Source organism: Daphnia carinata, chromosome 1, assembly GCF_022539665.2.
Source record: "Daphnia carinata strain CSIRO-1 chromosome 1, CSIRO_AGI_Dcar_HiC_V3, whole genome shotgun sequence".
NCBI classification, from domain to species: domain Eukaryota; kingdom Metazoa; phylum Arthropoda; class Branchiopoda; order Diplostraca; family Daphniidae; genus Daphnia; species Daphnia carinata.
In genome coordinates this window covers 9,983,896-10,007,229 of record NC_081331.1, presented here as the reverse complement: position 1 = coordinate 10,007,229, position 23,334 = coordinate 9,983,896, and the positions used below count along the sequence as shown (strand labels likewise).

The 23,334-nt window shown below is 40.2% G+C and overlaps 1 protein-coding gene across 2 annotated transcripts; it reads left to right on the top strand.

The window, feature by feature from the left end:
* The first annotated feature begins 106 nt into the window (after nucleotides 1-106).
* On the top strand, nucleotides 107-6,083 carry LOC130692357 (3'-5' RNA helicase YTHDC2-like). Of its 2 annotated transcripts, XM_057515472.1 has the most exons (16): nucleotides 107-183; nucleotides 383-551; nucleotides 609-699; nucleotides 776-963; nucleotides 1,029-1,174; nucleotides 1,239-2,079; nucleotides 2,139-2,494; nucleotides 2,563-2,781; nucleotides 2,850-2,944; nucleotides 3,001-3,148; nucleotides 3,212-3,518; nucleotides 3,605-3,956; nucleotides 4,022-4,185; nucleotides 4,262-4,506; nucleotides 4,587-5,419; nucleotides 5,509-6,083. In XM_057515472.1, the coding sequence occupies exons 2-16, from the start codon at nucleotides 434-436 to the stop codon at nucleotides 5,639-5,641; spliced, it is 4,236 nt and encodes a 1,411-aa protein (XP_057371455.1). In that variant the 5' UTR covers nucleotides 107-183; nucleotides 383-433; the 3' UTR covers nucleotides 5,642-6,083. The 2 variants fall into 2 exon arrangements, with proteins under 2 accessions (XP_057371455.1, XP_057371448.1); XM_057515465.2 differs by lacking the exon at nucleotides 107-183 and having other exon boundaries at nucleotides 203-551.
* The last annotated feature ends 17,251 nt before the right edge of the window (nucleotides 6,084-23,334 follow it).

Sequence of the window (23,334 nt, the reverse complement as noted above, 5' to 3'; positions counted from 1 at the left end):
AATAAATGATTTTTTGGTAGGTCTCTTATCAAACTTGCACTGGTTAAAGTTGTCGGTAGGTAACGTAATACCTTGTACACCATGGTTTAAATGGCTGATGGACTAAACTTGGCAACACCGAAACGTTGAAAACAAAAGTGCAGACTAACTACTAATGACTACAACTTGAATCTGCAACACAAGGTGATGTCGGTGATTCCAATTACGTGTAACAATTTGATTTGTATAACAGTAATTTATGTTGTTTGATTGCAAATGCTTTTGTCTTGTCGTCTAAATTTTCAGAACTCTGAATAACTTCCACATTCCCCGCTTCTTGCATTCTATTTCACGACAATAGCTTCTTCATGATTGTTTAATTTTTAAATTGATTTATGATTAGATTGTGAAAGAATCATTCACGCGGTCGAGTTGACATCTTTCTGTGTCTGCTATGGCTTTTGCCAGGAATAAAAATGGCAGGGGTAATTCAAAACATCATATTTATGAATCAGTAAAAAAAGGACTTGATACTCTGCTGAAGACCTTTCGTGATGATGACACTTCAACAGGTACTGTCTTATGGGTAAATAAATCTATTGCCAGTGGTAACATACATAATGTTTTAGAGTATACTTTTTCATCTACTCTTTCTACTGAAGAACGTGCATATATCCATGCTTGTGCACCAACAATGGGAATGATATCGAGAAGTCAAGGGTAATTCAAACTCCTGATTACCATAGTTTCCTAGTTTCATTGTTAACCTATGGTCAAATTTAAATTTGCTTTCCAGGAAAGGAAGTGAGAGGAAATTAACTGTAAAAAAAATAGTTATTCATGCTAAAGGCAAAGTTTCCAAATTGAACATACATCCTAATACAGTTGCAAGGGCAACTGAACTACTCCAACAGTTTCCCTTGACTACAGAAGAACTGCAAGATGTCCTGCCACTTGAAAACCAAGCCACCAATAGTACCACTGGTTGGTCAACTCATTTGCTATCCCAACACATGTTTTTATCTAGTTAAAAAAAAAATCTTTTTCAGATAAACAAACCCATGCAGATTGCATAAAATATCATATGCCTATCATTCCACAACCTTTGAAAGCCTCTGCCTTATTCACTGAGCGAAAATCCCTTCCTACTTGGAGTCACCGAGAAGAAATCCTAAATATGATATCAAAGAATAAGGCAAGTTGTTTTCGATATGCTTTCGATTTATCCGCTAATTTTGGTTCCATATACTTCATCCTAGGTGGTTATGATAACCGGTGATACGGGATCAGGAAAAACGACACAAGTTCCTCAGTACCTGTTGGAGCTTTCTTCGGAAAAAAATGAGCCAGTTCGTATCATATGCACACAGCCACGACGAATTGCTGCAATCTCGGTCGCCGAGCGAGTTGCCAACGAACGCGGAGAGCAGTTGGGAGGGACTGTGGGCTATCAGATCCGGCTTGAAAGTCGGATGTCATCCAAAACTGCGCTAATGTTCTGCACTACCGGAATTCTCCTCCGAACACTGATGTACCAAGAAGGCAATCTGGAAAGAGTTACTCATTTGATTATTGATGAAGTGCATGAAAGAGATCGTTTCGTCGATTTCCTGCTTGGAGTACTAAAATCGCGGCTCCCCAGGCTACCAAATTTACGGCTTATTCTAATGTCGGCGGCCTTAGACATTAGCGTGTTCTCGAACTACTTTAGCAGCTGTCCAGTTATGCATGTACAAGGGAAATGTTTTCCTGTTACCGAGTACTTTCTGGAAGATGTTTTAGAACTGACTGATCATCTCGGCCATTCATCGCCATTGGAAATTGGAGTGTGGCAAGAAAGCGAAATAAAAAGCACAGAAACAAAAGCAGTTGGAATAACCCGTGAAGGGCAAGCCCCGCGAACTTCAAAGCTAGAGAAGAACAACCCATGTGTTTTGGATTCGGGTGCCCGATTGACATTTGACTGCTGGATCCAGGAAGCTTTTATAATAGAAAATGCCGATGCAATGGAAAAGCTTTGCAAGGCAGTGATGCGTACACACTTGCCTGTAAATTATCGGCATTCCCAAACGCGGCTTTCTCCACTCATGGTTGCCGCCGGTAACGTTTCTTAAAGCTAGCTTATTTTACCAGCTCTCATAATTTTCGTCGTTCAATAGCCCGAGGACGTCTAGATTTGGTGAACAGCTTTTTACAGCTTGGCGCTGATCCAGGTCAGACAGCAGGGCAATGGACAGCTTCCAAACTAGCTCGTTCCATGCAGCATCATTCCGTTGCTGATGTCCTGGAAAAGCACCAGTCAGACAAAGCAGAGTCTTTGTTACGAATCTATAAGGATCGCCACGATGAAGAGGTTGTTAATGTGGACCTGGTTTTGGATGTGCTCCATCTGATAGCACAGCAGAGCTCTGAAGGGGCAGTACTAATCTTTCTTCCCGGATATGAGGAGATCATGAATATTCGTGATCGTATCATGTACAATGATTCTCGTTTCGCGGCATCAGGAAAGTTCGAGGTGATACCCCGCACGATTGTTCACGAATGGTGTTGTGAAATTGAAAAACTGATGGTTATGTTTTCTAGGTGTATACACTGCACTCGAGTATGCAATCTGGGGATCAGCGGCGAGTCTTCTTTCGACCGCCTGCCGGCAAACGCAAGATTGTCCTTTCAACGAACCTAGCCGAAACAAGCATCACCATTGATGACATAGTATACGTTATCGATACCGGTAAAGTCAAAGTCAAATCTTTTGATGCCGTTTCCGGTGTGTCGGCATTAAAAGCCGAATGGGTTCCACAGGTAAGTACATAGCATTTCACTTACGTTTTGAGGGTAGCCGTAAATCCTTTATTTTTCTTTTCTTAAAGGCTTCAGCCATCCAACGCAAAGGAAGGGCAGGTCGTTGCAGGGAAGGAATCTGCTATCATCTTTACTCCCGTCAACGCTACGAGTTATTTGAGAAGTGTGCTTATAAATTTAGTATTAATTGTCAGTGCCAGAACTAATGTATTCTATTAGATACCAGATTCCCGAAATCTTTCGAGTTCCACTTGAAGAACTATGTCTTCAGTCTAAAAATTTGGCGCCGATCGGCTTGTCGATTGCAGAGTTTATTGGCCAAGTTCCAGAAGCCCCCAAATTGCACGTAATTCAGCGAGCTGTTAAGGTAAAATATATTATTCCCAGCTTGCAATTCGAAATTTTAAAATGCATGCTTTCATTTCAACAGATGTTGCAATGGATGGATGCCCTGGATCCTTGGGAAAATGTCACCGACCTTGGTCGATTATTATTGGAACTACCGGTAGAACCTAGAGCTGGAAAAATGCTACTTACCGCTACGGTGCTTCATTGCCTGGATCCCGTGCTAACTATTGTGTGCTGTTTGAGTCACCGAGATCCTTTTCTTTTGCCTGCCGAACCCAATGAGAAAAAAGTGGCCGCCGCGCGTAAGCTTGAACTTTCCGCAGGCACCCTCAGCGACCACATGGCCATGCTTCGAGCTTTTAATTTGTGGCTGGCAGCCCGTGCCAATGGTAATCTTCTTTTCCTAACTCGTCTTTTTTCTACCATTTTGTTTTCTTTCGTTTGCTTGCTCATTTAATTACTTTCGAAATCACAGGAAAAGAACGTGAATTTTGTCATCGTCACTTCTTGTCATCGGCAACAATGGAAATCATCCACCAGTTACGCATCCAGATTTTAGATCAGTTACGAAAATCGGGCTTCGTTCGCAGTTTGCAAGAACTAAACAGAAACGCTTCTAGCTGGGTGGCCATTAAAGCATGCATTCTCTCTGGTCTCTACCCTCAAGTGGCTCGAGCTTGTGGATCTGGCAAATTGACAACCCGTCGTGAACCCTCGGTGCGCTTGCATATGACATCGGCACTCTTGGGCGAAAATGGCAATGGTTCTCAAAAAAAGGCCATCAGCCAACTTCCAAGCAAGTGGATGGTTTACGAAGAAATATCAAGGTAACAGCTTGAATAATTACTGCGCCAGTGTGGAGGTTTCATCTTCGAAATCATTCCGTTTTTAGGTATGGTGGACTTGTGGCTTCTCTTCGTTGTGTTACGTTGGTTAACACGGTAGCATTGGTTATATTTGGCGGCCATTGCCGCTTATCTAGCGAATCTCTGAAAGATCCTGTTCTTTCGTCCGAAAGCGAAAATGGGGATGACGACGATGATGACTGGACGACTGGTAGTCATTCAATTGCCTTTAAATTAACTGTCAATTTTTATCTGCATTTTGTTCGTATTTTTCTTGTTGTGTACAGACGACTCTTCTGAGGAATCGGAGGACATTGACGAGGCCCTCTTGAAAGAATTGAGTGAGGGTTTAGACGATTTGGAACTAGCGGAGAAGTTCAGTCATTCACCTCTTCCGTACGAAAGAAATTTCAAACCAAAAAAGAAAAACAATTCAAAGGCAACAAGTGAATTTCATCTTGATGAATGGATTAGTTTGAAGATGGAAACCAACGCTGCTCACCATTTGTTTGCAATACGCCAAAAATGGCAGGTGCGGTTTAGCTCTATTTTTGATTTTTCTTTCAATTATAGAAACTTGTTGCATCGATAATTTTTTTTTTTATCTTCCAGGCCCTATTTACTCGCCGAATGCGCGATCCTATTGGCGCCGAATTGGAAGGTGATAAACAAGTATTAGACGCACTCCTAAGCATCCTTTCAAAAGAAGAAGAGGCCTCTGGCCTACCGCCTTCGCCCGAATTCCTAGGCATCGCCGATATCCGACGTCCACACAAATCCGATCACTTCCGCACACATCGCCGACCTAATTCCCGACCTAACGATATCAACCCGGTCTTGGAATCTAAAAACAATTATACGCCCAACCCTAGGCTCCATTCGATGCCAAACTCATGGCAGAGCAATCAGCGTTCCACAAATGTTTCAGATGACAATTTCGATCAAAATTCACGTCCTAATTCTGCCCGCAACGCTAATGGGCCCTACCGTATGAATCGATTTGACGCATTTCCTAAAGGCTTTAAAGGCAAGGATCTTGGAAATCTGAGATACCAAACTGGCAATGCAGATATGAATTTAATGACGCGTTCATCCATACCGCAAACTGGAGGCAATCTCGGTGATCAAGAGCGTGGGCAGTGGTCGAGAAACGGCACAAATCGAGCAACCTATGACAACGGCGCATCCGCTTCTAATAAAGCATGGAGGAACGAAGTGGATGCGGGAAACAGAAATGGATTCAACTCGAAAGCCAAGCCGAAAAATCAGTTTACAGCCGGGAAAGGCAGCGCAAATCTAACGTCCCATTTTTATAGGGATCCATTACCGCCGAGGCTGGAACAGCATGCTAGCAAAGTTGCTTCTGAAAGCCAAACGAACAAACGTCAACCTGATCAGGGCAAAAGGATTGTTCCAAAGGAGAATGCTCAAGGTTATTTCCCGCGGTAAGTACCGAAATCACTTTTTTGTTAGCTGGAATTGCAGATCCATTTGTCTTGCGTTTCGTGGATGCTAATGGATTTCCCTGTTTTAGGCAACCCAAAGAAAGAGGTACCGACGAGCTGATCCAGGAACCAAATGCGAATATTCAGTTATCGAAAAAGAATAGAAAAAGGCCACAGAAACGGAAAGATCTAAATGTTGTCCATCCACCCACTCCATTTTAAATTTTAAATTGCTTAATCGTCATTTCGTCACTTGAGAAAGGTAAGAGGAAAGAAAAAGGGCACGAACGGGCCGATAAATTCAAAAAGAAAATACAAAAAAAAAATCGAAATCGGAGAAATCTTTTGAAAAAGGAAAACGTTCAAAACAAAGTGGAACCTTCAGCATCACCCCCATATGACTCCATGATAAATTGAAAGGTGATGGCCCATGCTGTTGTGGGCCCATCATTTTTGTCTGTCGTTTATGGATCCTTCGACCTGTTGTAATGTTTCTTCATATTGCCTTGGGCCTGGTTTTTTATGAAATTTTGAATGTGTAACTCAGAAGTCATCTGCGTTTGTTCTCTCTCCAGTATATTCTTGGATCTGTACTGGTTCTGGTTTGTCTGACGTGTGTTGTCACTAATCTAGACATAATACAGATAAAACTCCTTTATGAAAATTCGCCATTGCGAACTGTTCCACTTGATGACTACCTAATAAGCAAATTAGACCACTACATCACTGATAGAATTCAATCACCCACAGCCGTTTATTATCTAATGAATCATTCAACTGACATACGACGTTTCTTTTTTCCAAGCCAATTGATTGACGACAAATCAACTAGTTGTACATTTCCAAATTGTTCAGACAAGCGCCAACAGTCGTCATTAGTAACCTTCAGAAGACGGCATCCCTACGAAAGTCTATCATCATCTTCGTTGCCGCCTCCGCCTTAGTTCGCAATTAGTTTTAGAGAAAAAGGAGGCAGCCAACGGTCATTGGATCACACAGCAGATGAAAAGCAAAAAGAACTGGCGAAAGAAAACATTTCATATCGTTGTCGTTAGCGAACGGCACCACGCGTCCTGCGGTATTAAACGAAAAGAACTGGCATTTCGTGTAACGTGAGCGCAATACTGATTATATCATCCCAAATACAGTTCCATCATGTTTTTCTTCGTCTTCGCCTTGGCCTACTTTTCAGGCCATCCCCATCATTTCTCCGCTTCTTATTAAGCATTCTGTAACTCGTCGACAGACAGATAACCAAAATTAAACGTCCGCGTTACCGTGGTTTCCGAAATTGCGTAACACGGCGCCACACATTTCGGTTTTCCAACACCACCATGACATGGCTTTCACAAAATCATGCAATCTCGCCGTTGCTAAGGATGTCTGGTGTCTCTAAGAAGTTTTCCGTGTTATCTACATTGTTCTTGTATGTCGAATAAATTCATGAATTTTGTTTCTACACTGCATGAACTTCATGACTTTTCCTTAATCAATCTCAGAGAGAAAACGCTGTTAAATGGCCCAACAGTTATTTAACCTCTGGGTCTTCATGCTCATAAGGAAAACGAGATACCAATTTGCAAACTGATGTAGCAACCAGCTTCAAGATATTGACAAAAATTCTACCCTAAGTTTTATTCCGTCACATTCCTGTTTTTTTTTCTGTTTCTCCTGTTACACTTTTGTAAATATTCGAAGTCACTTTTAATGTTTCAAGCATCATAGGGACCCCGCAAGGAGAAGATAAAAATTACGTATGAAATAGCCAGTCGTGTGTGAAAACTGGAGGAGAGAGTCATCGAGTCAACAGAAAGACGCTGTATGGCTACGAGGAAATTTGCGTATCACAAGTGATCTAGAGGAATGGGAAAAACTTTCTCTCTTGACACGTGGGATCGTCCGGATGAGCCGCTAGTGAATGAGTCGGCTTTAAAAATGCGTGATATATGGAAGCCTTTGAAACCTATAACGAAGATGACGAAGTCGAGTTGAATGAGAAGCAGAGCAACAAGAATGTTGAGATTGTGTGTACGCACGAACGCGGGAAAGAGAAAGGCAGACGAGGGCGAGAATTCGTTTTGTAAGGCTCTTAATGGATGTCGAGAGAAATATGCAAAAAGAACCAGCATCGTTTCAATCTAATTGTGTCGTCCTAGTTGATTGGGGCAGTGACTCATTATAAGAGCCTGAACATTGTCATCCAAATTACATTCACTATTAAAGCCATTGAGGCAACGTGAAAAAGAATAATGAGAAAACATGGAATTTCCGATATTTTCTAATGACTCAGCATTCAATGCCGGTGCACAGTTTTTAACTACTTGCATCTTCATTTCGCGTTTGTATCCATTTCGTCTGGTCTTTGTTGACTTGCACCGGAAAGAAAACACAAATTTTTGAATCGAAATTAATAGGAATTCAATAAAACTTGTTGAACTTGCGCAGTAGGATTATGATTTTACGAAGCGAACTTTGTTCGCGTTTTCGTACAGCTTCCCACATCTTTGGTGAAGAGCTAACTGAATTTGTAACTAAGGTATCAACAAGCGGAAGGACACAACTAGTTTCTTGTGGTTTTTTTTTGGCAGCCGTCGAGTATGGTACTCGAAATATCACGAAAGGTACGTAATTGCGCACAGAAGAAGCGACAAGAGAAGTGCGCAGAGGTTACAAAGGGTCAACATCAAATATTCTTTTCATGATGTTTCCAATTAGCCTCCCAAAGCGCTAGTTCATTTACACTTCGATATTTTTGCATGCAAACGCACATCAATTGCATTCACGTGTTTTGCATGTACATGAAACGCCGGTTAAGCTTTTGAGCAAAACGCCATTAGAACTCTCTGCATTCGAATTTGGTGACGTCGACTGTCTTAGCCATTATTGTCACGAAAACAAAGAAGAAAGGGAAAACTGTCGTTGAGACTGGGCGCGTTCCAAAGGCTGGCAAACACGCCAGCTCGACATTTTGGGAGCTCCTGTTCATGATGCGTGCTACTGATGTATGAAGGCATTGATGTCATCTTCGTCGGTGCGGTCGGCCTTCGAAATTTCTGATGGATGGCAGCCTTAAAACACGCCCTTTTGTTTTTACGACATTTCAAAATAAGCGTTGCGCATTGTTCATCACGTTTTTGCCTCCCCTTGCATTCAACAACGCAATGTTTTTTTTCGTCGAGTACGATTGGTCATTCACAGCGGGCAAAAAAAATTTGATTTGACTAGCATTAATTTAATTCCAAGCTTTTCGCAATTTTCTCCATTTTCTTCTTGCTTTTTAATTGCTTTAGTTTTCTGAACATGCCGCATTCATTATAATGACTCGGTCCGTCTTTGTCAGCGACAAGTTGAGGGCTACGAAAAATTGTCCGCTAGACATAACACTATCAACGCTTAGTTAGGGAAAATCCCGTCGGACTTGCGACAATGCGGCTCTCAATCAGTGCCTCTGTGTAGATGTTGCGGCAAAAGCCACGTCTGAACTCCGTTTGTTGATTTTTTATCTGTCGAGTACGGCTACTGCCCTAGGTAAATAAGAGCCATTTTAATTTTGGCATTTAATATTGTTCCAGACGGAGAAGAAAGAGAATTCAGACAACTGGAATTGAGGGCAAAAGAAAGCGAAAGATCCTTAAGTGTTCAATACATCAACCGAAGAGAAAAAGAAGGTGGTAATATTAGCAGATGTATCAGTGTCATTAGACAACACTTTGGTGAAACTAGCGTGCAGTATCCCTTCTAAAAGAAGGCCATTCCTTTTATGAAGAGAAAAATGCAAATAGAGCGTTCGGATACGCACATGCGCAACATGAGACGGCAGCTGACTAACGGTGCGTATTATTGCACGTAGCGAGCATAAAGTCTCTCCGGAAATAAAAGAAAAATAATGAAAATTATAATAATAGTAGTGAAAAGTGAAATAATTCACTTGAATGGACCAAGTTTTTTTTTAATGAAATTTTTTTACGCTGTTCCTTCATTAGAATGACCACCGTGTAGGGCGATTTGCTTGGTGGATGAAGAAGCAATCTTTAAATATCGCCCAACGTGCGAGTGAAAGTGATGTTGACTCTATTATCTTATTGTGCGCCATCAGCAGTTTCGTTCTACGTAAATATCTACCTTGTAAGTCTCCTTTTCTCCAGTAGCTCTCTCTCTCTCTCTCTCTTTTCTCTTTCCAAAAAAAAAGTCGTTTACTCGTGTTATTTGCCACCAGCCAGTTATTCACGCTCGTTGTTAGAGTCTCGGTCGGGATCTGTAATCAAGGATAAACAGCGACAAACGTGCAACATAGCAATCGCTTTGGCCGGAATAGTCAATACCATATATTTGACTACTGTCGCACCCATCCATCTTTTGTTCTATTTGTATTTTCACAGTGATGTCACACACTTGGCAGTAAGAAAAGTTGACCAACAGCCTAAAATTTCCAAAAATGATAAGGTACAGGAAAGAAAAGAAAAGTTTTCACCTTATTATGTAGTTGACCTTACAACAAAACATTGAAGCTACTCTTTTAATAGCCCGCTTCAACATTCACGTAATATCACAAGACACAGTGGCTTTCTGAGAAAAAGAAATGCCTATTCGTGAAAAGAGAAGCAATAAATAAACAGCAACTAAAGGAAAACAGGTGCGGCCAGGAGAAGTTAATGATAGTCATTCGTTAATCTTCCACGTCTTTCTCTGCATTGTGTTTTTCGCAATTATTTATCGCATTGACGAGGCTTATCGTGAAGGCCGCTTAATTAGGTAGACAAGAGTTATTAGTTGTGAAGATGCTGCCCAAGATTTGAACGTAGTACGAGTTGCCTTTCCTTTGGGCGTATCATTCGAATACTTCGAAATGATGGAAACATATATTTAAGCGGAAAACGTCTATCTGCTAAAATTAGCGAACAAGACAGAACGAAAAACGTTGAAAAAGATAAGATAAGCGTGTAGCATCAGGAACAAAAAGCTGACCAATTAATTTTTTTTTTCTGTCTTGAATAACGATGAAAAGCCGTAGACCCCATCGACTTGATTCTTTGCCTTTGGGTATTTGCTGTTTGGCTCTTTTGATCGTGGGCTACCTCCTGGCTATCATTGACCGTTGGCCATCGTTGGACTTTGCGTATCGCCTTGTTTGTTCTGTTACGAATATATACAAGGCCTCGATAAGGATGAACGTCTGTATGGTTATCTAATACAAGAAGACTGCAGCTGCCGGCTCTTCCTTTTTTTGATGACATGGTTGCGACGATCCGATTAGAAAGTTGCGTTGGCAAGGTCCATCTTCGCTGCCGACTCACGAAGAAATGTATAACAAGCTGACTCATACGCAGTGTAAAGGTCGTGGTTTATCTCAACGCGATCGCTGCCCGAAAAAGCAATTTGCATAAATTTCGGAGAAGTGACTGTGATGCAATCGCATATAACAAGTGTATGTCCTGCTATCTTTATTTGTAGGGCAATTGCTAAAGAATTCATTACCAATTATGCTTTTTTTTTCAACGCCCGATTTTAAACAACCGCCGCCTATGCCCAAAACGTTAATTCCTAATATGGCTAAGAACCAAAAAACCGATGAGCCATTATTGAAATATATGAAGCCATTTGGATGCATAGCGTGACTGATTGACGTCCGTTGGTAAGATTCCAATTATCTACTGTATTGCTTTGATGATGAGCTCGTGATTGCAATGAGTCTTCAAAACCGTCTCAATGTATTTGATTTGATTGATGCCGTCTGTTCATTTATCAGAATGATAGTTTTGCTTGCTAATGTACCGAAGAGCGCTAACATCGCCGGCAGGCATCCTTTCCCTTAGTGTAGGCGCAAATCTTTGATGGATACTAAGCAATCTTTTCGCATGTCACTAATAATTATCGGTCACTTTCTAGATTGTAAATCAACTGTTGAAATCTCTCCTTACTGTGTCGAGGTTAACGCGCCGTGCAATTCGTTTCTCCGTATTTTTATGTCATCTATCATTCGTCTGTATTCAATTTTTACGTATCCGAGTGTTTAAAACTCTTCGCTTTGCGTGACAATTTGGATTCTTACTGCTGCCATGTACCATACATTGATCGATAAGACAAGAACTGACTTACGCAGAAAGACGTGGATGACTACGCGGGTGGGTGCGTGGGTGTTACTGTCGCACGTAACAGTGTTGGTAACATTTCAACCTTACGAAAAAGTGCCATCGGTGTACTAGAGGTAAAGTAGCAGCTAGCATTGCTCAGGGGTGAGATTTAATGACGCCAGTCGTTGACGGGTTATGACTCGGCCTCTTTCTTTTGCTTCTGGTGGTCCAGGTAAAAAGAAAATATATTACCAGGCTGCGCGTGTGGACATAAAGAAGATGATGTAGCTCAAAAAAGAAAACAAAGGCCCTAAGGAGAAAGAAAATCACAAAAGGAACGTGATTTCCAACGGCTTTGTGTATTCACTTAAGTTAAAGTAACGTTGTGTAATGCGATGATATTGAAGGCGTTTTGACGATAGATGTATGTGATAAGATTTATCGGTGAGGTTCTGGAACAACGATTGAAAAAGCCAATCGACGGTGAGACCGACAAGGGGGAAAATAAGAGGATTGGAAGATTGCGTTAGATTAAAGAGGGGCTTTCCTGTTGGAAAAAAAACTTTCACTTATTACAGGCTGGTGATTGCTTTTTTGTTTTGGCGGAGATAAATTTTATGCTACAAAAGAAATACACGTAAAAATTGTATGGCATCGCCTATATGCGGTTCATTTTGTATGTACAGTGCATAATAGATTCGTAATATTAGAGTGTGCGATTTATACCCTACAATACAGTTATCCCACTGAGTTGAAAATGAAGAATTTCACAATGTTTTAGAGGTGCGGCCGTTACCTATGGCAACAAAAAATAGGACATCAAAAAGCAGTCAAGCAAGCTGAGCAATATGCGTGTAATAAAACCAGATTTTTAGTATCATTATAAAAAAAAATCGAAAGGTGCCGCAGTTATCGGTATTTGGAGATTTTCTCACAAGAGCTAACCAATATTGCATGCATAAATATCCATCGTAACATCGTTTTAGAGGAGGGCTCGGGTGCGCTAGTTACTAGGAGCGATTTCCACCAGAAGGTGTGATACATGCCACACTCTGAAATTACAGCAGGATGCATTCAAGGCCGTGAAAGAGTTTCTTTTACAAGCTGGATGCTAGACGTGTCCTTTAATTATTTTATGTAGTATAATTAGACAGCATCGATAGCAAATTATCGAGGTGTTACAAAGCTATATTTATTTGGTGACATCTATATGTCATTTAGTCGTCCAACTTCAAAGCGTTTATCGGCATAACACATCACGTAATGTCGAATTTCGTTTGTAACTAGGCAACCGAACGTGTTGGCATATAAACGAGGATTGCAAAAAAATACGTACAACCATAAAAGAAAATGTTGGGTCAAGGCTGTACGCTGTCGTAATCTTCTGGAAAAACAGAGACGAGTAGAGTTGAATTTGAATTTCGCCGTTTTGGAAACTGGCACGCTGAGCCAGATGCAAAAACGTTTCATAATTACGTCATTAATCTACAGTTTTTTCTTGCCTTTCTCTGGTCAAAAAATCATTAAGAATTTTAGTTATACAGAGCCGTGTAAATTAGAAACTGAAAATCCTTAAAAAAAATTAAAATGTTCAAAACATATGGCCGTGGGATATCTCCTAAAATAAGTTCTTTACGATTGACTTATGAACTTCGGAAAGGGACAGGTGAATAGTGAATACAATAGATTTTGGCATGACTCGTCTGATAAAACTCACGATACGCAAAGTCGGTGTCCCGGTATCAAACCGACGTCTGTCCACGTCAAATCGAATAATCATAGCCCTTTTTTGTTTTGTCTTTTTTCGGAGTTGTTGGCCAAGCGAATGATTGCGATGAAGACCATTTACTCGAGAATAAAAAGAAAAGAGAAAGGAAACAAAGGAGAGACGATTTCTTTCGCCCCGTTATATCCATTTGTTTTCTTTGATGCACACGATTGTGACATGAACGAAAGCTCTTTTCGCGGCCGTTGTATCCGAAATGGTCGATGTCGCTTCCAAAAAAAGACGGAATATGAAAAAGAAATCACAAAAGGGATGACCGCATCTCTTTTGTGAGTAGCCGGGAAACGAACCTTTCGTGTTATCACAGAAATATCGTGCGGTGTTTCAGCTCCACAGAGAGAAAGAAAAACGCCGTCCTATACGGAACAGACACACTTTTTGTTAGATATGAAAAAAAAACTTTGTCGTTGTGTTTTTGTTTTGACCATTTTTATTGGTTACCTTTTGAGAGGCCATTAAGAAAAGGAGGAAAAAAAAACATTCTGGATTTGGACAATGAAACCGAAAAAGGTCTGATGTGAATTGATGAGTTTAAGCTGCTACTGTCCATAATAAATCGTTTCATCTTTCTTTTTGCGATGACTGTTACACCTTCATATTCCTATTCGCCCTGGTGTTCGGCAAGGTGGAAAAGATGATGTTATGAGCAACGCAAAAGAAAAATTCCCACTGGTTTTTCCCGAGGACTATTTATTTTACTATCTGTTGCACCGTTGCGTGAAATGGCAAATCTCTCTCCGCATCTTTTTCTACCAGTGTCCTTATTATGTAATCCTGATGTCGCCTGCATTTTGTTTCTTTTGTATAACACGTATATTTTTTTTAGAGGGGGGCGGACGGATATAGTTAGACCGTGGCAATCGCGAGTTGAACGCGTTGCTATATCGTTAGTTTTCCCTTTTTATGACTTTCAATGTTTTCACTGTTGTTTCCCCTCTTTTTGGTTGTTGTTATGATATTTAAATAACATTGTTTGGTGTAGCGCTTAAGGCAAAAGAGCACGGTAGAGATCGAAAAGAAGGCCGCCGTTCCAATCACAGAAGCGAAGCGAACAAATGACCAATTAGCTCAGTTGGATCCCGCCGCAAATACGGGACTCTCTATGTGGGTTGTCGAAAACAATAAGTGCTCCTATAGAAATAAAATAAAGTTAATATTCAGAAGAATAAAAAGCAAAACAAGTCGTTACTGGTGTGGTGTACATACACGGCCATGTGGATGAGGGATTTACAGAGCCCAATCTCATTTTTCTTTAGTTTGGTTCCTTTCTCAAGATCTTAAACATTTTTTTTTATTATGCTCGGGCTGTATAAAAACTGTTGTTTACGACTGAGCAAAAAAGGAAGGGGACGACAAAATCCAGAGCGTCGCATGACCGGGCACGCACACATTATCCAACAGCTGTTTAGCGAGTCTTTTTTTTTTTTGTCTGGATCCTTGTCTGCATTGTGCATTGCGCCATTCTTTGTCAACGGAAAACGAAGGGTATTACATAACGAGACATGCTATTTAAATTATCTCATTGTATTCCAGTGTGAGGGCAGATCAGCAAAGTAGTAGAAGTATATTGTGCGAGCGGTGTTATTACAATGTTAACCCCCATTAACATTGTATTAATTTTTGTTAGTTGGCCCCCCAGCCAACTAACAAAACGCTTTATAATTTTCTTGATCATTTTGTTTCACCATTTTCGGTAACATGAAATAAGAAAATCTTTTGTTGGAGTAACACGCAAATCTCATGCATAAGGTTTTTCTAAATTATTTCAGTTGCTTACACAGAGGCAGAGAGAATTTTGAAATGTTACCTTCTCGTGTAGGGCGTTATTTACACTTTAGCATGAATATATCTGATGCCACTAAAAGATTACATTCCGCTTCTCAGTGCTTGAAACAAATAACTAACTTACCACACTACAGAACGGAGTCGGGAAGAATTGAACCTAGGTAAATGGCGTGGCATTCACAAGCTGTGGCACTACGACAGTTCAACAATGTATAATATGTAGTAGCGACCTCTATTTGAACAGGTGTCGATCAAAAACAAACTTGATTTGGATGTGCGGTCCTGGCACAGTGGTTATAGTCCTCCACTTGTAATTCGTTGTCCCGTGTTCGATTCCCGCTTCCTCCAAATTCCCGAACCCTCCATGCCCTCCCACCCTCTTGCCATTTCTACCTTTGTCACATCATTCTTCGTGGGAACAGACGCTTCAACATCTCTACACATCGCTCAACATCTTCGACACCGCATCGAACTCTACACCTCAACGCTCATCAACTACCATTCTTCAACGGATATGCTTCAATTCTTCGCCTAATATGAAGGCGAAAAAGGAATTACAACACGTATAACACTTACACAACAACTCGACACGTTTACAGACGATCCTCGATCTAGTAGTACCGTCCACTACAAAATAAAGATCGAATCCGCTAACTTGGTGGAGAACTGGTAGCTTGTAGGTTGTTCGTTAGACTTCTATCTCCAACAAGGTGGGGCAGGCAACCAATTATCGAGCAATGACCCTCTTCAATACCCGCAACCTTTTTTTTCCACAATACAAATCATATTTACTTACGATTGTCTGTGTTTTGGGGCGTATAAGATGGTCCAGGATGTCTCATACGGGATAAGCCCTTTGCTGCTGGTGCGATTGAATTGTCACTTTCGTATACTTTTCATTCTCAACATTTTCAAAATATTAATATATTAGCCACGGTTTTGTGTGCGTGTTTTTTTATCGTTATTTGTCTTTCTTTTACGTCGAACGTGCGAAATCATTTAATGAACTGGCATGCTAAAGTGACTGGAGCGTGTACGGTGCGTGAGCGAACGGCAATGTCATTCTTCATTTTCTTTTTCTCACAAACGAATTTCTCCCAGTGAAAATTATATGGCTTTGCTTTTTCTTTAGGGATATTGTTTTGTTCCTTCCCAACTAAAAGAACAATCTTTTCACGCTGTTATTACCTGCCATTCCACCAAACTCCACTGGCTTTAGTGTCGCATGTTGTCGTGCCCAGTCTCTCCTGGACACGGATGTAGTAACATTAGTTCGCGAGAGAAAAAAAATTAGCATTTCTGCTTACTGGAAGCCGATTGAAATAAACGAACTATAATGTTCAACAAATAAGAAAGCATCGGTCGTGAAAAAGTTCCGCATCTTCATGTCTGTGCAAATATTCGCTTTCCGTCTTACTGACTGCGTAACGAATGGGAAGCTATTTGGCTGTTTGCTGTAGGCAAAGTTTCTTATCGGGAACGTTCACTTTGTGAGCGCTAGGTTTCTCTTTTCTTGCCTTGTTATTTTCTTTTTGCCGAATCTTCTCTCTGTGTTTATTCTCGCAAAGTATAGGGATCGATGTGCACAATGCCCGTAAGAGAAGAACACAATCGATGCCAAAAGAATAGTGTGATAAAAGATTCATCACGTTCGTTTTTCCTCATTCGCAGATTTCGTGGAAATGTACAGCTCTTTTCTTTGTTATTCCTTGTGTGATCCTTTTGAAATGACTTTAATTTTGAAAGAAAGTCCTGCAGTTCTTCTAGGCACAATGACTAAACCTGATAACTAGAAATATATACGCATTAAGCGTTTGTGATCAGACACCAGGCTCCTCCATCTTTCTTTCCTTTGTTTAAAATTCCGAGGATTGAACATAAAAAGCTTTGCGGCCATTGCGCTCTTCAATGAAAGAGGTACCAAAAGTTGACGTATTTTCTTCTAAAGGGAAATTTTGCTCATTAACAGAAGTAACAAAGACGTATTTGCACCTTCCACCCTTTTTTGAATGAATCATCATAACCAATGATTTAAATTTAGTGGGTCCGAGATGAACTAGAAGGAAAACTTTCCATTTCTTTCGTCCTTGCTTTTGGAATGTGATAAATCCTCCTTTTCACTACTGTCTATTTCGGTGCATAAATGTAGCAGGTAACGCGAACGTAAACAATACGTTTTGCTCGTCACGGTATTTCAGTGTGCAGGTCCGTATTTTGTGGCTAGTTTGAATAAGTCGCAATTTTATTGTGCTCATTATGGTCTTCATTATGTCCCGTTAACTTTTTTTTTCTCGAAAGTTGTGTTGGGAGAGTATAGTAGGTTTTCATTTTCAATGCACATTTCATTTCATCGTCGTTTCTTAAAATCCATCGCGTTGGCTTCTATAACATTCACTGCAATGTCAGCGTCGACATAAAAAGATGAAAAGATTGAATCTCGTAAAAAAAAAGAATGATGCGCTTATCCATGTCGTTTGAGTTTGGCAAGATGAGGCTTAAACATGACCTTAATGCTGAAATTTGTCATGGAAGAATGTTCACCTTGCAGAATGGCATTTTATCAGAATTAAGTTTCTGTTGATTTACACTGATTAACTGTTTGTTGCGTTAGATCCTTTTGCTATGCGCAGGGAAATCTTCCTTGCGTGATGAGTGTAACGTACGTCTAAGACATGTTAAACATTCCTGTAGATAGCTGAACAGCAACATGGTAAAAGTATCCTAGGTCCGACGTGTGTGAAACAAAGCCATCAGAGAGGAAAGGTTGCCAGGAAATGAAAGTGAATTTGGCTACCATATTCTGTTGGTTTAGCTCTGTTGGTCAGCTGATGGTAATCCATCGTGGGACAATTTTCACTTTAAATGCACGTGATATCACTGATTGTGAATACATTTCTGAAATAGGGGTTGCGTGCAATAGCTTCTATGCAGCGCTAGTTGACCCATTTTTTATAGACAATTTCTTTTCTCTGGTTTGCCGTTCATTTCAATCATTTTTGTAGAGACTCTGTCTTGTTTACTTACTGATAATCCAGCTTCTACTAAGGCACCATCGTCAATGGCTTATGGGTTATTCAAATTCATGGCTGAGCTGCTAATCACATATAGACGCCGACCGGCAATTTTACAGGGAACGAAGCAAAACGTGTAGAAAACCAAATGCCAATACTTTCCCTATTGAAAATCAGATAAACCGAAGAGTAAATGAAACGGCACAGACGGTCCTGCTTCAAAAATATAATGCCTGACAATTTTTTCCTTTTATCAACACGCCTCGTCTTGATTTATTGTTCAACATTTCAGACCCATCATTTTCGTGTTTGGTTACGTAGCAGGGAAGCCATGTTCAAGTGAAACGAACTCTTTCCTGACATCACGTTGTTACATTTTCGTGAATGTTGCGTTTTCACCCGCGCTGTGTTGGATGCGCTAACAACCCTGTTGTTGCGCGTCAGCTACATACCAAACAACAAAACGAAGTACACGAGAGTCTATAACAAAAAAGGGATAACGAAAAACGGAATCAACAACGGTCTGTTACGGAGCGCTGCATTCGGACCAAGGACGTCAACAGAAAAACAGCAAAAGGCATAATTTTTGGGAACATGTCGACCGTGTCAACAAGCGGTACTTCAAGTCCACCTGCTTATGTCGTCATTCTTCAACAGTCCCACCGTTGATTGTTGTCATTACTCTCGTCTTCTTCTGACATCTTTTACTTATGAATGGGGGAGAAAAGTGAAGCGAGTTGTTTTTCTATTTTCATTCTCCCGACGACAGTCTGAATGCAGTACAATTGGCAAAGTTTCTAAATCATGTCCGATCTAAAATGTTTTTCTCGTCAAGGGGCGTTTAGAAAAAACCTCCGAATACAATGCTATACGCAACTATATTTTGTTAAAGTTTGTTTCTCACGAAATGTTTCTAAAAAAGAAAATACAAAAGGAACACGTACTCCGTGTACTTGCATGTCTCACCATCTTTACTACAAGTACATCATTTGTAAAATTCAGAACTCATCAAATGTTTCTTTCGAATTTGCTGATGGTAATCTGTGTACTGATTGTCCTTGGTCTTCAAAGGTGTACATAATACAATCGTTTTCTCTTTACATCTCTGAATAAATGATACACAGTAACCGGAAAAGAACATCACGATTCGACAACGAAATTCTCCTGCGTTTAAAGATCATTCGTTTTCTTCCAAAGACGAAGGAGAAAATATGTGTTGCATCTACATAACTGGAAGTGTCATGATGACCCACATTTCTTTGTTCTTGTTACATCCATTTTCTTTTTGTATCCGTGCCGTGATGAGGGGTCCGCATGGAAGCACGCTTCCCCCCGCTGGCCAGTCTGCCGGCCTCTTGCCTCTACGATATTCATCGTCATCACGACGCATAAAAAAAAATATAGACAACAAGGAGGAAAAGAAAATTCCTTACAAATAATTCAATAAAAAAAAAAAAAACTATGAGTTCCACATGAGGGAGAGAACAGAATAACGTTTGATAACATTATGCATCCGCATACATTTTGTACATAGACTTTTGGCGGCGGCTCTCATGGCGTGGGGTTTAACCTACCCTCTACGCTTTTGAATGCAAGGTTGAATCACGCTAATCATCCGTCACGGCGTGAACTTTCTTCTGTATTTTTAGACTATACGAAGAGTAAAGCCACAAGTAGTATAGAGTGGCGGCAAAACGGTGAGGTGGCTTCTCAAAGCGTGAGAAATACAGAAATTATGGGATAGTAGAACACACCCTCCCTCTCCTATGAAGCACTGCTTTTAACTAAAGAAAAATAGAGAAAAAAAAAATCCTTTAAATTTTTTTAAAACTAAAAATCTACAGTCATGAGAGTAATGGACATTTCAGTTATGTCGTGATGTTTTTCACGTCATAATCCACAAAATTCGAACTAAAAATTAATTGATTTAAATAAAGCTATGTAAGAATGCCAGCGGGTGATTTGATGACTCGGCGGTCACTTTGAAAGAGCATGCAAAAAAAAAACTCTATATAACTATAAATTGCCTCACATTTAGAAGAATGACTGCAAAAAAAGAAAACCGATTTATCATCAATAGAAATGAAACTGGAATTCAGTCAATAAAAAGAAAAAATGGTCGCTTGGTCATTTGTTAAGGAGGCGGTATTCGGCTTTGATTTGGCGTGAATCGGCCAAAGGACGATAATTCAATCGTGTCTTGTAAAAGAGGGAAAAAAAATCGGACGATGAATGGAAGAAGAAAATGTATATTTAAAGCACCCAACCCTTCTGATGAATACACATTTCTTTTTCTTTTTTTTTTTTTTAAGCTGTTTGCTTTTGACGACGTGAAAGTCGCACACAGGATGAAGCAGTATTTATTTATTTTTTATGGAATATTTCTAGAGTTTCGTCTGATAAAGAAAACCCCCCTCAAAAAAAAAAAAAAAAAAACCTTCCCGAAAAAAATGTCGGTGGCTTAACTCACCGGTAGTGTCGTCCGTGACATGGCACTTTGCCTCCATTTTTTTTTCTTCGAACTTTTCCTTTTTCATGTCATAGACAATGCTGCCGACTGTGTCAAAATATGCATACCGCAACACGGTATCGGGAAAAGGATAATGGACGAAACGGGAAAACGTGAGCGCCCGCTGGCCACCATCGAGTCCTTGATCAGTTCATTTCATAATCGAAGAAGCGTCCATGAAAATGAAAAAACAAAGAATGACATCCAGGAAAGGTATAAAGAGAATGTAGTGGTGTGCATTGCAATTTTTTTCGAAGAAGCACGATAACATTTTCCGCTCGTGCGGTGGTCATGTGACGACGCAACTAAAACGAGCTGGTGTTATGCAGGTGCCGCAATTATTGGCCCAAGGAGATTTCATGAAATAAACATCGTTGCAATCAAATTAAACATGGGAAAGGATATAGGAGCTCTGTGGCTTTTCCGGTTTAAGCACCTGCTGCCGGACAGCGCCAAGACCGAGTTTGAAAAATAGATTGGACCAGACTTAAACAAATCAAACCAACGAAATAGTATTAATTCTTATGTTTCACAGACATTTTTCTTTGAATTTAATATCTTTACGACGTAAGGGGACAATCGATAAATCCAATAACATTCCTAATCGCCTTGTAAATTTCGATATAGCTTCGATCGCGGCTGAGATCTGATCAAACTATACTAACAAGACGCTCGTTTTGCATGTGGGTCTTATCAACATCGATCAAGAATGATTCGACAAAAAATTGTTCAACGACGTGGCTGCTTTGAAAGGCCTTTTGACGTCCATCTCTGTTTGTTTTCTTCTTTAAACGATATCCTTCCGAATTGCCAATATTTGCTGCCTCTGGCGCAGAATTTTTCAAATTCACAGGTGCATGTTATGGGTAAATAGCCATCCCTCACTGTCGTTTGAATCCATGAATATTTCCCTTTCGATTACTTTGTCGAAGCCTTCTTTTATTCTTTGTGTTGATATCAACACTCTTTTCAAAGGAGGGAAAGTTCTCAGGTGTGAATCATCAAGGCAAATGAAGAAAATGACGAACGCGCGTGAATGAACGAAAGAAATCAAACAAAAACACGCGCAAAAAGAGGAGATGATATCAAAAAAACTTTCTTCTCTTTCCCTTTTGTTTTGCGGAAAGACTTATCATCGCTCGAATGTGTTTGCTAGACACTTAATTCATAGCCCGCGGATTGGCGTGATGCACACGATGTTCGGTCACTTGTGCGTGATTTTCACAGCATCGCACGTGCGCGAACTCAAAGGAAGGAGAGAGTGCTTATTACGTCTGTTTCTTTTCTCCTCTTCGAAAGCTTTTAACATGTCAAATCTGAAAGAAACGGTAAACGATTAAATGCCTCAAGCGAAATTGTAATAGCCGAAAATTAAAAAAAAAAAATCGAGCAGAACAATAGCGCACAACCCCCGTGTACTCGACGAACTATAAACGGACCACAAAATTGTGTGTACACTGTAATCTGGCATTTCTGCATATATTTAGAAACGTTTTATAATTTTTTGCCATTCATTTGCCGATGACATTTCATCGCGGCTTCTTTTACTCTATTCTTCTATAGTCATTGCCAGTTGCCTTGTTTTCCTTTCGGCAAATTTCACCAAACGTACAAATTCAACATGAAAGGCCTTGCCCCTTAATGGCTTGTATTTCTATGTCTATTAAATTATGCATTGCGGCACGCAAAAAAAGAGAGAGAGACGATCCTTACTGAGCCAACCGTCAATTACTTTCTCTTTAAACGACGTTTTTCTTTTTTTCTTTTTCAGTTTCGTTTTACGACGATACGGATAGCCGACTCGAGTGATGCTTGTCATAGGCTAACAGGCTGAACGGGATATTACAAAACGGGCTATTTTTTTTTTTTTTTTTTTTTTTAGAATCGAAGATTATATCGCATCGCATCACGCCAATGACGAATGTGCGGATGGTCGTTTGCCGTGGTGGATGGGCTCGGCTATTGCAAAGGGAAAAAGCAGAACTAAATGGCCAAAGAACAAATATGCATGCTGATATTTGGCAATTGACATGAGAGAAATTTTTTGATGGCGACATCTTATAATCCCGTTCAAGTGTGTTGCGTCATTTTATTTTTCCCGGTTGCAATGTCGCAGTTTAAACAAAAATACGCCAAGTGGCAAAATAGCCGTGACTGATATTTTTTACAAAAATTGTTACGCAACAACGTGTTGCGTTTTTATCGGTGCGGCTGTTCCATCGGCGCTAGGATCCAAGCAATTTTCTATTATTTTCGATCGTTGTTGGTAGTTTTGTTTGTCATTTTATTGTCTAATAAGATGTGGACTCATTTGAAAGGAAATACAAGAACGCGATAAAAAGCCGTAATTGAATGAACGTAAGAAAACAGAAAATCGTGCAACCTTAAAGGTTGTGCCACGCGCCCAATTAAATCCATTGTTAAGAAGGTCGACCAAGTGGGGAAGAAACGAGAAGCCAATAACAATAAAAAAGAAATGGAAATAAAAATAGCAACCAAAAGAGGTAAATTTTTTGGCGAAATGGAAATAGCAACAGATGGACTCGCTGCTTCGTTAATTTTCACGCTTTTCCCTATGGCCCGTGTAGAGAAACATTTCAAAGCCAAAGACTTCACGAAAGGAATTTTAGAGATAGAAAAAGAAAAAAAAAAAGAAATGAAGAAGGACATGTTGTCATTATTTAGTATGTAAAACTGTAGAATGAGGTGAATAAAGTGAGGCTAACAAAGAAGAAGAATCCCAAGAAGAAATA